Genomic DNA, 17780 nt, shown 5'->3' with positions numbered 1-17780 from the left:
AACAAATTTCTGCTATATCCTCCAACGTCTCACTCTGGCGAACGTGTCGTGCAATGGAACACGATCGCCGTTTTACTAACGCAGAAGCAACAGCATGCTTTGCGGCTAATTTGTTGCCGGGCGATTTCGCCAAAGAAGCTAATCGAAAATGTTTCCCAATTGCAAGGACAACTTGGGCCACTTAATTCCTCCGGTGTGGTTCTTCGTGACTGACTGCCACCACCTTCCAGGCGAACGATGTTCCCTACTATTCCAGTTCCCGACAAATGCCCACACTGCGAAGAACTGTCCGGCATCTAATATGGACATGCCCGGGAACTTCGCATATACGCAAGACCATTTTACAAAAAGCTGGACTTTCACCGACCAATGCCTCTCATTTCTACTTATGGATAACAAACAACATTTATATATGCACGCCGTTTATGTGACTTTTGCACATGGCTGCATCCCACAGATTTCTGTGACTCTACCACCACCTTTTATGCCGTGTGGCAAACTCAGCGCCATAAATAAATAAATTAATAAGAAAATGTTTCTCAAATACGATATATAATTGCCTCCTTCAGCAGCTGATGCATGGAAACTACCATCTGGAATTGCGAGTCCCTTTTCGATGCCTGAGCTACTGGCTGCAATTGACGATGCTAAACAGAATACAGCGCCCGGTCTGGACAAAATTTAGTATGAAGCTTACAAGACCATCAGTACTGTTGCACTCCCTCAACTACTAGACACCATAAACAAAGTGTGGCTGGGTGCTGTCGTACCCGAGAGCTAGAAAACCGCTGTCGTGATCCCTATTATCAAATCTGGAAAGCCTCAGACAGAGCTCGCCAACTTACGACCAATCTCCATAACGTCAACGCTGTGCAATTTTACAGAGAAAATGCTAGCCACACGACTTTCTTGGTTGAACAGCACGGTTTTTATCACCCTGCTCAAATGAGATTTCGTCCATACATAGGTACAGAGGATGGGTTGGTAGTCTTGGCATCAGCAGTTCCATTATCTACCCGCCGCTGGAATTTAGGTACCCTATTAGCAATGGACGATGAAAAGAAATATGACAACATCAGTCATGCTGCAATCCTGAATTCCATTGACATGCTTCATCTCCCTCCGAGAGTACGCAGTTTTATCGCATCATTTTTTGAAGGAAGAAAATTTGTAATACGCCTCAGTGGTGACACAGTTGGTTCATTCGTTTCACTACGTGGCGTGCCCCAGAGATCAGTATTGTCTTCGACGTTGTTCAAATTATATTCATCCCATTGGCATGGCGCTTACATGATATATCCCTGAAATAAAGCTTTTGCAATACGCCTATGATATCACGGTATGGAGCACTCACCATGATCGGCTCATTAAAGAGGCCGCCCTTCAATCAGCATTAGACATAACCTCCGATTACGCATCTTCCATTGGCCTTCAACTTTCTGTGTTTAAAACTACATACACGTCTGTCGCCAGCCGCTGGGGACGCCGTAAACGTACTTCAAATCCAATTCGTCTCTTATATCAGGCACCCCACTACAAGAAAGCCCGAGCTAGGAAATTCTGGCCTTAACCATTCACCAATCAGTATCAGCGACTGCTCGGCTTTCTCAGGCAAACAACAAGCACTTCCCACTATGAGTTTGGTAAGAACAGTTGCGCGTAAAGCGGGTGGTGCTGGCTCGTCTGTTGCACGCCAGTAGGGGAGGGCTGTTCTGCAGCCACGTATAGTTAATTTAGGCCCAGTTCCAGCATCTTACAAGAGCACAATGGGATCGCCTTGAAGCCGTAAATCGAGAAGCTATGAGGACCATAACAATCCTTCCACGACTCACACCGGGCGTAGCATTACCAGAGAATGCGCCGCTTCACACTATCAATGAGCCTGTGCAGCATCACCGTGATGCTCGCGCAGTCAAGGCCACTTTGTGACATTCCACGCAAGCACTGAGGGCGTATGCAACGTCACACATTACTCTTTAGCCACCTGCGCCAGTTCTTCCTCCCTTCCCTGGAAATTTGAATAGTTAGGAGACAACAAGCCAACTGATATTCGACGTCCAACGCCTGCCAATTCGGCATCATTGCTTCGCCAGTGATTTGAAGAGCAAGATACTCAGCTATCTCAAATGTCTATTGTAGTGTACGTGGATGCAAGCCTGCAAGGCTGTGAAGCCAAAACGGCAATCTACTGTTTACGGAGACCTAGCCTGAATCAGACAACTACGTTTCAGCTTTCGGAACCACTTACATCTTTCTGCGCTGAGCTTGCGGCTCTTCAGGAAGCACTCTGCTCCTTGACTTCCATAACCATGCTCCCTGCAGCCCACGTTGTCATCCGCACTGACGCACTTCAAGTAGTAAGTTTGCTCCGACGGTTCAGCCGCTGCCCTAAAATATGCCAAAACATCCACCAGCTTGCGGCGCACATTCTGCAGTCAGTACGCATTGAGTGGGTCCCATGGGACCTGCTGCCTCCCCAAATTCAAGCAGATTTAGCGACCCGCCTCGTGAACCAAGACGTGTCAATGCCACGGCTCGAAGTGGACCGCCACCCTCCTTTTATCAAGAAAGGAAAACCTCCGGCGCCGTACACGAGCACTTATCCCTTCGTGTGCGGCATCCCTTCCCCGCGGTCTCACCAGCGCAGAGAAGGTTGCGCTTAGGAGGATCCGGGTCGGTGTTGCTCTTACACCAGGGATCACAAGGACGTAGTGTCCCTTCCGATACTTATATCCCCGCCCAGGGTGCCCGATCTGTGAAAACGAAAATGTTGAAGACGACATTCGCCACTTGTTGTGAGACTGCCCAGCACTGAAGCCAACACGAATGCGGCACCTAACGATAGCTGGCCTTTGAGCAACCAATCCTACCTCATATATCGCTTGGACGCGGTGACCTCATCATTGCTCACTACTGGACTTCATAAAATCATCCAAACATCTTCTATTCATTTATTCATCCTTCATCTCATACCCTACGGATGCCATGAGGCTATAAATATCGATTAAAAAAACTCCGCGCAATAATGACCTGTGTCTAGAAGCATATCGATAATTATGCCGAAAATATCGCCTTGTGAGAGGAGACGTCCGTCCTGCAGCATGAGCCGCACGAGATCTCGTTCAAAATACTGTGCTTCAACAGTGATCTCAACATGGTACTATGCAATTGCACAATTGCAACTCTCCGAGGAGCGCAGACAGCTATGTGCAGAACGAATTCGCTGCTACAGGTTAGTTGCTCTGCTGTTTACTGCAAATCGAATTCGTTCGATAAAAGTTCGAAACCGCCTCAGTGGCAGCCCGACACCTTGATGTTAACAGTGAACTTGCTGCGCATGTTGTGGACGTGAAATTGCCCGAAACCGCAGTTTGAGGTTCTGGCATATTATTATTATTATTATTCAATTTTTATTTTCAATTCAAACCTTTATTGACATCATCCAGATGTTAGGAGCGCAGAAAAAAAAGGGGTGCCGTTACTAGAAATTAGAATGAGGGATGCCGCTTCACTAAGCAGAGTAAGAGACACCTAAAGCAGCGCTACTTCGCCGACCCTCTTGCGGTATTTTTTCATGGTGGCCACTAGGTGCCGAGAAGTGATGTGGTGTGCTCGGTAAGCCCAGTCCGAGACCTCCCAATATCTGTCCATATTGCAAGACATAGCTACACATTATAAAGACAGCCACCGCTGTTTTCCGAAACCCTGTGCAAGTATCCCGAAAGAGGACGCAAGGCTCTTCATCAAACGTTTTACAATCTGTGCCCAGCAGTCTTGGAACACTGCACTGCAGACTTTGATTGAGGCTGCAACCTGTGTGAGGGCGACCTTTTCAGACCTTCTCGGATGGTCTGAGCCTTCCCAGCCAATCCCCACCCTTCCCAGTCCTTCATCACCCACCCTTCTGGGGAGGACTAGGAGGCGGCACTGCTCAGCTGCCATGATGTGCGGTCCAAGAACACCTTGGTAGCCAGTGCGCGAGCGGCATTAGTTACCGCTTGGGCTCTGGAATAGGAGCTCCACCTAATCTGTGAGGACCTGGGCTAATAATGCCTGAGCCCCAAACAGCTCCTTGCCGAAAACTAATAAATGTTTGTCACCGCCACCACCGGTGGAGGCAGCACAACTCGCGCTGGTACGTCCTTCGGCGTCGATTTCCCGAGGCCGAAGCACTCGAAGAGCTGGCTTCTTTTTTAAAGCGCCCTCAACAATCAGTTGCTTGGTACAAATGGATGAATGGAGCTTTAGGTTGTTAGAAAGAAATGGCTTTTTTTTCAGACAACCAGTAACACCCAGGAAAAGGAGCACGTAAGTAGCTTAACCAAGACAAAACATCTGCCGGCAAATCCCAACTTCCCATGTTCTGTGCGAGCTGCGACCCCACAAGCCCGCCAATATAGCGGGCCTCATACGCCCACCTGATCCTTTATCACCCGCAGCTACATGTTAAACATCCGGAAAAACAGCATGAAGCTCTGGGCTACTTCTTGCTTGCTCTAACCGTGAAAATAAACCATCAGAACTGGCGCACAACTTTTGAAATACCATTTGTAAATAACCATCGTCTGTACATATGGACTCTTCGTTAACCTCTAAATAGTTCATTGATTTCGTGATAGTGCGAGGCAGAAGAAGCAGCGCACAGCGCAATGGTGGTTTTTCAAGTTTGCCGCTGACCATTGACATAGGTGGGAACTGCACAGCGTATGGCCTGCGTTCAGAGCAATGTTTGCAACACCCTCCATGAGCTCAGATAGCACTACAGGTGCTATCCGCTCACCCTCCCCCCTCCCCCACCCTCCGTCTCTTATCGCAGATAATATAAAAATGCGCGTTTCTTTGCAGTTTAAGAACACCAGCTTTAACCCAGCAGTTTTGTATGCAGGTGTACGCCACAGAAGTGTGTAGGTAGCACCTAGGGTGACGAGTCTGTCTTAAAGTAACAGCTCAGAACCTCGTATTTCTTATTCTAAATTGAAACTATGCTATGCGAGTGCACACAGTCGTAGAATGTTTTATACAGCACGCTTTGAAGCACTTATCGACGTTATGACTTTGGGCCAAAAACTACCCAGGACGAAATTCAAATTTCATCATGCATTATCATGAAAGCGTCCATGGTGTGTGCAAAAATGTCTTCAGTCTCAAGGGCACAGCTGTCCGTAAATCTATAGGCAGAATAAAAGTGAACAAGAAGAGCTCGGGATGAAGCAGAGCACTAACCGGTAATCGGCTATCATCCTTCATTATGCTGATTTTTGTAGTACTCAGTATAGAACATATAGTAAGGTTTGTTGATACTCATTGCATATAAACCAGTCCAAATATAATACATTACTATCCGTAACGGTGCAGAACTATGGATCAGCGTTTGGCCGGTTCATTTGGAACAAATAATTACGTAGACAACAATTACACATATCCGCATGAACCAGGTCTATCCTCACAAGTGTAGTACAGTGCATGATTAGACACTAGACAAATATGCACAGGGAGCGAATATCTTGGCGGTGCTGTAAGACAAAAGCAACGCAGAGTGCTAGAGAATATTGTCATGCACGGCGTAGCAAATAACATTTAGCTGCTCTCATCTCTAGTGCAAAATGAACTGTTTTTCACGTGTACAATGGGAATATAAATAAAAATATTTTACATTTCAAGAGCCGCTCTCTGTAATTCTAACCTTGCACTGTAACGACACTTTGGTGGACGTCACAAAGACACTGTATCATTAGGCCTAATTCCATAAAGAAACTGTCGCCCCTTCGAGAGGCGTCTTTCAGTCAGAAGGTAAGTGAGAGTTCAGTAATCCTTGCTGTAAATATAAAAGTTCAAAGATAATTGTCCCAGAACATAAGAAACCTTAGCTTCGAGAAGCAACTCCACAGCCACAGACAACGAGGCACACTGGCTTAAAAACCCGCACACAACCAAAGACGTCGAAGAAGCCAAGTATCTCAGCCGAAGAAGGTGCACTTTTTTTCCGGGTTCATGTTGGATCCGAGGGGACACCCGAAGGTTCTGGCGAAGGGCGCAAAGTTTGCCATCGCCTTGTTGCAGTCACCGCCATAGAGGTTGTCGGCACTCGTCTTCGCGCAACTTGGAAGGCACGCCGTGATGAAGAACACCTTCTCCTCGGTCAGCTCCTGCGACGCAAGAGGTCCACAGTAATTTATGTCATGCTTCAAAAATGGCAACCGCCGCCATCACGTGTACTGACTCCACAAAGGGAAAGTTATTCAAAGCAAGCAATCATTACAGAACCCTCTGCTTTCTTTATTAAGCAAAATCTTTCAAAACTCGTTCGTTCGAAAATCTGTCCGGGCCTTTATCATCGTTGTAATAGTAGTAGTAGCAGTAGTAGTAATAGTAGTGATTGTAGCAGTGGTAGCCGGCACCACGTGTCGGAAATAATTGGGGGCTGCATAAAAATTATCGTATCATGGTAATTTGTGGTTCTACTGATTGACGACTGATTGGTGTGTGACGGGCGATAATGAGAGAATTAAATTGTTGTAATTAACTGAAAACTGAAAACAATTGTAAACTCGGAGAAATGGAGAAATGGGATTCCAAGACGTCAAAATATGCTGATTGAAAAACGAATGCTTGATGACACTAAATAAGAAAATTGAGAGTTATTTATCATTAAATAGTTGGGATAAGTGAAACAATAAAAAACGCGTACAAAGCTGTCAAATAACAAAAGATTGGGAAGCTAATGATTCCTGATACTAAATATCTGTCTATAAAAATTAAAAAACTACACCAAAAAAGGAAGAAAATTAGGGCGACGTGCTTAAGCTTCGCCTCAAGAGAAGACGGGAATGTCCTTTAAACCGACCTTTATTGCGTGATTTTTTATTTTTTAATTCATGTGATTTTAAATTCACCATCCTCACATTATCATCAGCAGCCTACTATAGCCACTACAGGGCGAAGGCCTCTCCCATATTTCTCCAATTAACCCGGTTTTGTGCTAGCTGCAACCAATTGACGCCTGCGAACTTCTTAACCTCACCACCCACCTAACTTTCTGCCACCCCCTGCTACGCTTTCCTTCCCTTGGAATCCAGTTTGTTACCCTAAGCGACCATCGGCTATCCTCTCTTCGCACTACATGTCCTGCCCATTTCTTCTTAATTTCCACTAGAATGTCATCAACTTGAGTTATTTCTCTGACCGACTCTGCACGCTTCCTATCTCTTAATGCTGCCCCTACCATTTTTCGTTCCATAGCCCTCTGGGTTGTCCTCTACTTAAGTAGAACCCTCTTGGTTATCCTCGACGTTTCAGCCCCATAGGTGAGCACAGGTAAGATGAACTGTTGTATATCTTCCTCTTGAGCGATACCGGTAAGCTGCTTGTCATAATCTGCGAGTGCTTGCCAAATGCGCTTGATCCCAATCTTATTCTTCTTGTTATTTCCTTTTCATGGTCCGGATATGCGGTTACTACCTCTCCTAAGACATATTCGCCTGCTACTTCCAGTACTTCGCTACTAAATCTAAACTGCTGTTCCTTCCCGAAGCTGTTGAACATTACCTTAGCCTACTACATATTGATTTTCAAGCCTACCTTTCTAATTTTCCTGTCTAGGTCATCAATCATTATTTGCAGTTCATCTCCCGAGTTGCTTAGCAAGGCAATGCCATCAGCAAATCGCAGACTACTGAGGTATTCTCCATCTACCGTTATCCCTAACTGCTCCCATTCCAAGTCTCTGAATACTTCCTCTAAGCAACTGTGAATAGTACTGGGGATATTGTGTCTCCTTGCATAACACCTTTCTTTATGGGAATTTGGTTACTTTCTTTACACAGATTTATGGTTGCTGTGCAGCCACTATATATATCTTCCTGCACTTTCACGTAAGGCTCGTCTACCTCGTGATTTCGCAAGCCTGCATCACCGCCGAGGTTTCAACTGAGTCAAATGCTTTTTCGTAAGCAATGAATGCTATGTGTAAGGGCTGGTTATATTCCGAGCATTTTTCTATCACCTGATTGGTGGTATGAATATGATCGATAGTAGAGTACCGTTTCCGAAAACCGGCTTGATCCTTTGCTTGGTTGCAGTCTAAGGTTGTCCTGTATTTATTAGCGATTATCTTAGTAAATATATATATAACCTCTATATTTGTATGCTGCCAGATACAAATATATAAGGCAGCAAATAAGACCTTATCTGAGTAAATCAAATCCACAATCAGGCCAGATTAGGTCATATATGTGCAAAATGTTGCCCTTATATGGCTCAGATCTGGCCATATTATGCAACATATAATCCATATCTGAACGGGTAACGGCACCTTATATGGCTTGATCAGGGGCATATATGGTATCCTCGCGACATTATGTGGCCTGAGAAAGGCATATATGGCGTCGTCATGAGCTTATATAGACAGACCAGGGCCATATGCCTGGCGTTAACAGGACTTTATACAGCCTCATCAGGGCCTTAATCATGTAGGCGCCATCGTGACTGTATATTAGCAATATATAACCTTCGTCTACCTTCTGAAAATATCCAACACTGGCATCATGTGGCCGAGCTTCAATTTTTCTACACTCAGCATGGCCTGCATGATTCGTTAATTGTATCCAATTTAGCAAATAGCTACGACTCCTAATATTTCAAACCTCCTGCAGATTTCGGTGCGCTATAATTATTACACCATGTCTTCCTTAATACAGGAGGGCGCAGGGTTATGGCCATGCTCCTCTTTCAGCCTACTAACTTGCATTTTCATTTAAAATGCGGCGGCAGTCCGGTGCACAAAAGCATGGTCGGTTAATTTGAGCGATCCAAAATATCAAGAAAATGATAGCAGTCAGTATACGGTCCCCTCCGCGCTGTCTAGACGGTGACTCAACCTCACAGACAGCTGGCGGTTGCTGCGTCGATGGCCGCACTGGCTAGACAGTGACTCCTCTCCCGCGTTCCCCTCTTCCCTCTCAGACAGCGGCGGTCTCTGAGTGGACTCGCATTTCATCTCTCCTCCTAGCTGCCACGCTCTACCGCGTAGGCCGCGAGCTCTCCGTTTTGTGTGTGTTTGCTTCTTTCCCCTCCCCCTCAACTCCGTGCGCCTCAGCACTTTGTGTCTCGTTCATTTTCAGTGGCAGACTTCGGAGTTGGGTTCGGCTGGCGGGCGTGCTGCATGTTGTGTATGCAGGTGTGTGTGTGCCAGCGCCTGTTCGCTATTAGCTGTGTGCATGTAACAAAAATGCGACAGCAAACCACAAGAGCTTCAGTCTGACCGTCGACACAGAGGAAATTACCGTGTCCCACTGCGGCTGGAAGCTGCCTCCCAGCCTTGGCAGCGAACCTGATGGTCGATTGAGCTTTTCGGGGATTCTGCCCTGGGTGGCCCGGCCAAATCTGCCCCATTGTGTAGAAACTGCAGGCGGATCGCACCCTCCTTGTGCCGTCTCATCTTCACGTCCGATCACCAAAACCGTGAGCGTGAGACATCTTGTCGGGAACTAGCACTTGCCAGCTTCAGGATATTGTTCATTTTATTATTTTGAGAGAAAATTTAATTTTCCAATCAGTAAATTGGATGGTAATTGCCAGTATGTGATATTTTTCCGTACATTTCGTAGCTAATTTGTCTTTCGCTCCAGCAATTTTGACAAATTTCAGTGGGTGGATAGGGTCCTTCGTTGTTTATTATTAATATTATTATTATTTGCACTACCTAAGTAGCTTCATGCTTGATTTGGTTTAGGGGCAGAGCTGTCGCTGTCATGACAAATGCCATCGTACATGCTTTTTTCTTTGTTTTCTCTTTTAATGTCAAAAGCAAACCCGAGTTATGCTCGTTCGCTCATTTTGCACTGCAGTCTCTGCTTAAGGTAACACCAGCACTTCCTGGCAGCCTATATGCACTTCGCTAAGGTTTAGGTATTATCAGCAGTCCCAGCAGTGTGTGGTTTATCGCCCTACGGTTTAGCCGTACCTTTTCCGGGTATCGACAAACCTTTAAAATCGATTTGAATAGTCTAGTTAGATTAATAGCCGCTCTCTACTTTCTTTAGCTTCGCAAGTAAACCTGCTCAAACTAAAAGCATTCACTGGTTAAAGCTCTGTGTATTAAAGAGTAGAATAAAAATGTAATATCTAATTTAATAAATTAATGTCTTTCACTTTAGCTTCTCGTGTACATTATCTCGTGTACAGGTAGGTACATTATTCAGTTCAGATATCTCATTTGTTTGTTATAGTATCGCGCGTAAATGGGTAGAATCTCAATATTTACTGACGGATGAGCATGCCTTTGACCCTCAGTATACCCACGCAATTCAGGCCCGTCTTTGAGCGATTCCATATAGACGGGAAAAAAGAAAGCCTGTGGTTTAAAAGTTTAATATGGATCCGGATAATATACAAGTGTATTCTGAATTTTATACGCTTTTAAATGCAGTTATTGGTGCAGTGCGTTTACGACGAGGACAAGAGGAGACACAGACACGGATGAGAAGGGGTCGAGGAGATCCATTCCAATTTGTGTAAAGGGCGGTACCGGGTTCAGTAGCCCAGCTGGTCAGGTCGGTGGCGTCTTGCGTCGCTTACACTCACGGCACGTTTTCACGTAGTTGGGAACGTCGGCAGGCAGTCGCGGCCAGTATTACTTCTCCTGGATTAGATGCAACTTGCGCGCACACCCGGGATGTCCAGCTTTTGGCTTGTTGTGCAACGTATTAAGAATGTCCTGCCTTACGCTTTTAGGCACAAGAAGCAGCAGCGGGGTCTTGTGGCGAACAACGTTCTTCACGAGGACGTCATTGCTTAAGGCGAGCGACAACTGACGCCTATGTCTTTCGGCTTGGTATTTTAACTCATGGTCGGATCACTGCAGTTGCGCGACACTTCTGGACTTCTAGCGCTTACCGGTCCCAAAAAAGTCTCATCTTCACCGTCTTTCGGTGGAGCGTCGGCGTGGGCGCAGAATAAGCAGTCTGTGTCGAAATGCTTGTGGCCCGACTTATAGACTGCAATCGCGTCTAATTCCTGAAGACGTAGACTGCATTAAGCAAGGCGGCGGACGGGTTTTTCAAATTTACCATCCAGCAGAGCGTGTGGTGTTCGCTTACCATCTTGAACGTTCGAACATGTGTCTGCCACCGATCTCGTCGTACATGCGCTGCACCGATGATGTCTAACCAACATGTCCAAGTGTCTACTTTGTCTTTTAAATGCAGGTTTTGGGAAAATTATGCAATATTTTTCTAAGTGGATTTCCCCGCACAGGTTCGGATCCTGTCGACTGCGCCAGTAAAACGTCACAGGTTCTTCTTGTCTCTTCAAATCTTCCGCACCTCTCCAAGGTGCTCCTCGATTCGGCAGGCGACGTGTAGTTCACACGCAAACACGCTGAGACGAAGGCCAACGAACTTGCCGTAACAAAACGAACAATAACTTTATATAACAAGAACATGAAGCGCAAGGTACAGAAAACTTAGTTACATGAGACAGAGAGGCGACACACTTTACAAAAGAGACTGAGCGAATAACTAACGGCAAAACGAGCGCATCACTCTTTTTACGACTTCTCAGTCCGGGCCTGCCTGCTACGCTGTCTTCTCCGAGCGAGAATTGAATCAGAACCAGAACCGTCGGTGGCTGCGCGGCGCGCTCTTAAATAGCCAGCGCCGAACCTTCTAGGCGCGGAGGAGGAACGGAAAACAGCTTAGCGCTGGCAAAGCTATGCATTCCCCCCTTGGCCTTCTGGAGAGGCCTCGAAGTTTCTCGAACATGGTCAGCAGGCGCGGCCTTCCCGCGCGAAGCGAGGAGGAGGGCCGGGACCGTGCGGGGGAACGCACGCTTGACTCCGCGCATGGCGACGAGGGCGAGGAGGCGCAGCGCGGTGGCTGAGATGACGTAATCGGTCGCGTCGCTTTCTCGTCGCTTGGAGAACATTCCATCGCCGTTTTCTGCGGCGCGCGCGCCGAAACATTAAAGAAAGGGCCACCGCGGCCTTACATGGATCTTGTACATTTACCACGATTGTTATTCGCTAATACACTGACAACTGCAGGCCAGAATAACCAGGCTCATTTCCGCAAAGGATATGCGACAACTGTCTATATTTGCGCGAACTGTCTCTGGCAACATGGAGCATGAACAACAATGAGTACATAATCGATCCGTGCGCTGCAATCACGGTGATAAGGCCGCATGCCGGCGGAATGCAACAAATAAGGATTTCAACGATTCATGGCGTTACTCTGCCTTAACAAGGCCTCACCTTGATGCTTACAAAATAAGCACAAAAGGGCAACCAAAACACGATAAATTTAAAGTAACCAGGGCATTTAGCGCATATAATAAAGCTTTACGCGCACAACAGGGCCGATTTATGGGCACGCCCGGCGTTGTTACGATGTGGTGGTGCCGTCGGAGATCATCTCGCAGTCAAGCTTTCTGATTCCTCGGAGACTGTATGGACTGAAGTACCCAAGCAACAGCTTTTCACTCAGCCCGAGGAGGCGAATCGGCGTCGAAAGTGAAACTTTGTTTCCCGGCCTATATATACCGTTCGTCGGAAAGTCGAAAGTTGTATCGGCTGGCGACGCGGTGCGTTGCCGGCTTTTATTGCGCAGCCGGGCGGGTCGTGGGACTTGGTCTGCAAGCTGAAGGTAGGCGGTGACGTCCGGGTTCTCTCGTGGTTTACGTGCGGTAGCATTGCGTTGAGCGTAGTCGTGGGATCCCTGCCATACACAAGCTGAACAGGGTCGACTTGGTTGTCTTCCGGACGGTGGTATAAGCGAAAATGACCTAGTACAGAATGTTGTCCCATGTCTTGTGTTTGGCGTCGACTTAAATCACAATAATGTCTGCAGTTGTTTTGTTGAGGCCATTTTTTCTGAGGATAGTACGCAGTTATTCGTCGATGGCTTGTATAACTGTATTCAAAGATGGCTTGTCATTTCTGCTGTCAACGCCGTTCCCTTGTCCGTGATGAGAATTGTTGCGGCGCCGTGTCGAAAGATAGTACGTTCGACAAATATTTAGCGACTTCTGCAGCGGTACCATTGTGCAGTGCTTTTACTTCAGCGTAACGAGTAGGGTGGTCATTGGCAACGATGATCCCCTTCCTACCTGTAGATGAAGGCGGTAAGAGGCCAACGAGATTCATCCCAATTTGTGCAAAGGGCGCTACCGGGTCCAGTAGCCCACCTGGTCCGGTCGGCGGGGTCTTGCGTCGCTTACACTCACGGCACGTTTTCACGTAGTTGGTAACGTCGGCAGGAAGTCGCGGCCAGTATTACTTCTGAATTCGGTGCAACGTGCGCACAAGCCCGAGATGTCCTGCTATTCGTTCATCGTGCAACGTATTAGGAATGCCCTGCCTTATGCTTTTATGCACAAGAAGCAGCAGCGCGGTATTTTTGGGAGCAATGCTCTACTCCACGAGGACATAATTGCTTAAGGCGAGTGATCACAAGTGGTGCCTATGTCTTTCGGCTTGGTCTTTGAACTCATACTCGGATTAGTGCAGTTGTGTGAATGTTCTGGCCTTCTGGCACTTACCGGCTATAAAAAACGCTCGCCTTCACCGTCTTTATGTGGAGCGTCGACGGGAGCGCGGGGTAAGCAGTCTGTGCCAGAATACTTGCGGCCCGACTTATAAACGGCAGTCGTGTCAAATTCTTGAAGACGTAGGCGGCATCAGGAAAGGCGGCCGGAGGGTTCTTTCAAATTCGCTAGCCAGCATAGCGCGTGGTGCTTGCTTACCATCTTGAATGTTCCACCGTATAAGTGATTACGGAGCATGGAAGTGGTCCAGATAATCGAGAGGCACTCCTTCTCGGTCGTCGAGTAATTGGCTTCAGTTTTTCGAACGACCTGTTAGCTTGAACGATTACTTTCTTATTCCCGACACTCTTTTAAACGAGAACGGCGCCTACGCTCATACTGCAGTGCATTTCAATCTCGGCGGTTTCATCAAAGTGGCCTAGGTCAGAAGGGACTGTTGGTGACGCTTAAATTTGTGTAAGACGTCTGTTTGCAGCGCTTACCGTAAAAAGCTATTTACTACGAGTGAACAACGCGCACCTACATTATGTATTCTATCAATCCTCTCAGCAGAGCAAAATGTTTTAAGCTATTTTCATTAGCACAGAATACTATCGGCGAGTGAAAATAATGGTCATCCTGTCTCCCCTAAACTCAACCCACGGCGGCGCGAAAGAAATAAAGAAAAAATGTCGTGAAGGCGCCCCTCCCCACGCCCTGTGACGCTTGCCTAACTTAGGAGCGTCCAATGAGCGGCCGCGCCAAGAAGCCCCACAGATGTCAGTGAAGAGGCTTGCGCGCGGTGATGTGTTGCCGATATTAGCTGCGAGCGGTAGCCAGGACCACGTTTTAGAAGTTATTTGCATAGCATGGGCTCCACGTACATCTTTAAAATTTCAGTTGAATGCTCACGATAACCACCTCTATGAGTTGCTTGCACCCGGGTTTCACCCCAAGCAGCCTTTTAGGGGGTGGGGGGCTCTAAATGGCACGCTAGCCTTTTTTAAGCTGCGTCAACGGTTTGGCGATGAGCGAAACGTTTCTGACAAGTCGTCGAAAATAACAGCACAGCACAAGGAATCTGCGCATAGCTTTCTTGGTGGCAGGTGGTGAAAACGGCGTTCGCAGCTGTTTTCTCTGGGTCTGGACGAACCCTGTCCTTAATAATGATGTGACCTTGGAATCGTCGTAGGCGAAGTGGCATATTTCTGGTTTCAACGTTAGCCCCGACGACATGATTGCGTCAAGCACAGTCCAAAACGTTTTCAGGTGGTCTTGAACATTCGAAAAGAAGACAGCGATGTCGTATAGTATACCATGAATGCGCCTCTTCAAGCCAGCAAGTACAATGTCCATTACTCGTTGGAACGTGGCTCGTGTGGAGCAAAGGCCGAAGGGCATTACCTTCAACTGGAAAGGGCCGCCTCGAGTGATGACTGCTGTCTTCTCGCAGTCTTTTTTGTCGACCTCAATTTTCCACTACCTGCTCCTAAGTCCGTAGAAAAGAAAGGTTTAGCATTTTAGAGACCGTCTAGAGCAAGGAAGCGGGTGGACATCATGTTTGTTTTATTGTTTGAGCAGCTGTAATCTACTCAAAAGTGGAGTGCGCCTTCTTCAGCAAAACGATTGGTGCTACCCTGGGGCTTTTCGTTGGGTGAATCACGTGAACATGAGGCATTTTCTCAACTTTATCGCGTATGACCTGGCGTTCTCGCGGCGATACACGGTAGAGGATTTGACGAAGCGGACCAGCGGGTTTGTCCGTTATGAAGCGGGGCTTTGCCACCAAAGCTTGCTACGCCGCAATGCTGAAAGTACTCGCTGTAGCTTTCAAGAGTGCGAATCTGGTCTTGTCTCTCTCAGTGTAGTGATGGGTTGACGCCAAGCGTGGGTTGCTTGGCTCGGGTGGGTGCATCGTCTTCAGGTTATCTGTAGAGGGTGAAGGACACTCAGGTATACGCTAGCTCGTCGAGGAAAGCGATCTTTGTGCCCTTGTTTAGATGGCGGTATTCGTCTCTGAGTTTTTAGACTCCAGAAGTTGGCAATGCCTCTTCCGATGTCGAGACCTCGTTCCAAAACTGACTGGGTTTTTTCTTCGACGACGCCACCGGCGGTTTATATGTCTTGGTTACCCACGCAGACTACGACTCGTGATCTGGGTGACATGGTCAACTCTCCGTCGAGAAGGTTTAGGCCAACGTGTTTCACCGAAGTCGTCGTAGAAGGTATGTCTTTGACCATCGAGAACTTCATCAACCTGGTTCGGAGGTTGATGATCGCCCTATGTTCATTACAAAGTCCGTGCCCAAAATCACGTCGCGCTAACATTGCTCCATAACTACGAAGCTCGTGCTTACTATTGCAATGCATCGCTTCGATGTTGTATTGAGTTATTGTCTGCTGTGCGAATCAGCGGGAAATCGCAATGGATCGTTACGTTCCTGAATTCTTGATGGGAGGAATGCCTCGGCTCTTTCAAATCGAACAAAACTTGTAAAGCCGCCAAAGCTCCGCTTTGAGTGTCTCCCAATACAAATACAAATACCTTTATTTCAACATCACGGATGTTGAAATTTTTCAATGAAGTCATAATTTTTATACCAGATTCAGGTATGTCCTTGAAGAGCAAACCAGACTTGGCTGAGTTTCGCAGCGTCAATGTTCCAGCCATTCAAATCTGCAACGCGTTCGAAGAGGTTCATCTAGTCTTTCGCGTCTTCAGTGAGCAGTCCTTGGAAGATGAGGTGCTCCCGGAGCTGGAAGAAGGTATTTAGTACTGCAGGCTGGAACATTGTCAATGTTGACGCCCTCTGGGGTGGCACGGCGCCCGGCAGTAGACCGTGTTCGAGTTGGAGCACCGGTAGTTGGCTCCTGGTTGGGTAGCCTGTTGGCTGGTCCCCCAGGGCGGCAGAAAAAGAAATGTGGTCTTAGCTTGAAGCGGTAAACAAGAACACGAAGGGCAGCACCTCCACCAGATGTCACGTGGGAGTAACGAGGTTGATAACAAATGAAGAGCCTGGGAGTGCATTAAAGAATCCCTTTGTTGGGCTGACTTGCGCCCGCATAAGAACTAAGCGATTCAACGTCGGCGATAAAAGCATACATGCTCGCTGGTCGTCGAACAGAGAATGCCTGTTTCATGTGTCAGCGTGCAATATAAAGGCGGCGAAGAATGATCGAGATAAAGCCGCCAAAGGGTGATTAGCATACCCTGGAACACTGCAGAAACATGAGCGTGGCTTCAATCTGTCGATATACACCTGGAAGCATATTCTGTAAATAAGGAATCGATAAAGCCGCGTCTCGCGATGCGGAGCTTGCAAAAGAAAGAGTACATAATCGATCCGTGCGCTATAATCACAATGATAAGGCCGCATGCCGGCGGCTGTCGGGAAAGAATACAGGTTTGAATCAATGGCCGCAACATATGAAGGGAAGACAAAGAACACTCAGCGGAGCGGTATCTCAATCGCCGTTGCTTGTGTTCATCTATCGCGCTGAAACTGTGACCTGAGGCTGTTAATACAACCCTGCTGTGCCTGAAGTCCTGGCAGCGTTATCCGTCGGACCCAGTCAATAAAACCTCTTTTCAATACCTCATGGCGCCTAAAGGCGCCAATCAAAGCAGACGTCCTAATTTGAAATGTTTCCACCCAACTGCAGTCATATGTCTATTCTGAACTCCGTTTTTTCCCATAATAATGTGCGGCTGTCTTTCCAGCGTGCAGTGGAAAAATATTTTCTACTACAGCTTGGTATTTTGCAAGGTCTTATCTATCCTTTTCAAAGCGTGGTCGCATTTTTAATATAATGCGACATTTCTTTGCCATGGGTGGCTTGATCAGGATCAGTAGATGGGAGGTGTGGACAGATCGTGTACTCATTAATGACTACGCATTCTGAGCAGATTTAATATTCAATAAATTTAGAGTATGACCGACTCGATGGTGGCTTCTAAAGTTCGATGGCAACGCCCCAAATTTGGCCCCATGGAACTCCAAACTTTGACGGGGTCAGAGTTTGTCCAAAATTTACATCTAACTGAAATGGGCAACTGCTCTTAAAGTGGTGAAATTGGAGTGGACCACCCAAACATTTTGCCGCGTGGAAAGCTTAATTTGCCCTCTTAAGCATATGTCCTAATCGATGTCTACTGTATTTCTAGTATGCCGAATACCGTTTGTAGGAGAACCCGATTGCACTTATACATAGCACATAAGCAGCCACTACTAAAAGCATTGCTCATGTTTTTGCTAATT

General features: G+C 47.1%; 1 protein-coding gene and 1 long non-coding RNA gene across 4 annotated transcripts in view; one reads left to right on the top strand and one right to left on the bottom strand.

Moving 5' to 3' along the window:
* Window positions 1-675: 675 nt before the first annotated feature.
* LOC146177578 (membrane metallo-endopeptidase-like 1) overlaps window positions 676-17780 on the bottom strand; it is a 130370-nt gene continuing 113265 nt past the window's right edge. For both annotated transcript variants that reach the window (XM_084580509.1, XM_084580511.1), the window contains exon 7: window positions 676-6146. In XM_084580509.1, the coding sequence (XP_084436635.1) occupies window positions 5958-6146 (189 nt within the window). In that variant the 3' untranslated portion in view covers window positions 676-5957. The remainder of the gene's footprint in view (window positions 6147-17780) is intronic.
* The window catches only part of LOC146177579 (uncharacterized), a 71841-nt gene continuing 63300 nt past the window's right edge, over window positions 9240-17780 (top strand). The window contains exon 1 of one of the 2 annotated variants that reach the window (XR_014701051.1): window positions 9240-9465. This is a non-coding gene — a long non-coding RNA (uncharacterized LOC146177579). The remainder of the gene's footprint in view (window positions 9466-17780) is intronic. The other variant, XR_014701049.1, reaches the window with a different exon arrangement.

The sequence above is a fragment of the Amblyomma maculatum genome, chromosome 10 (assembly GCF_055883805.1).
Source record: "Amblyomma maculatum isolate TAMU_Amacu chromosome 10, ASM5588380v1, whole genome shotgun sequence".
In the NCBI taxonomy this organism is placed as follows: Eukaryota; Metazoa; Arthropoda; class Arachnida; order Ixodida; family Ixodidae; genus Amblyomma; species Amblyomma maculatum.
The sequence above is the reverse complement of the archived record's forward strand: the minus strand, read 5'-3'. Positions and strand labels throughout refer to the sequence as shown.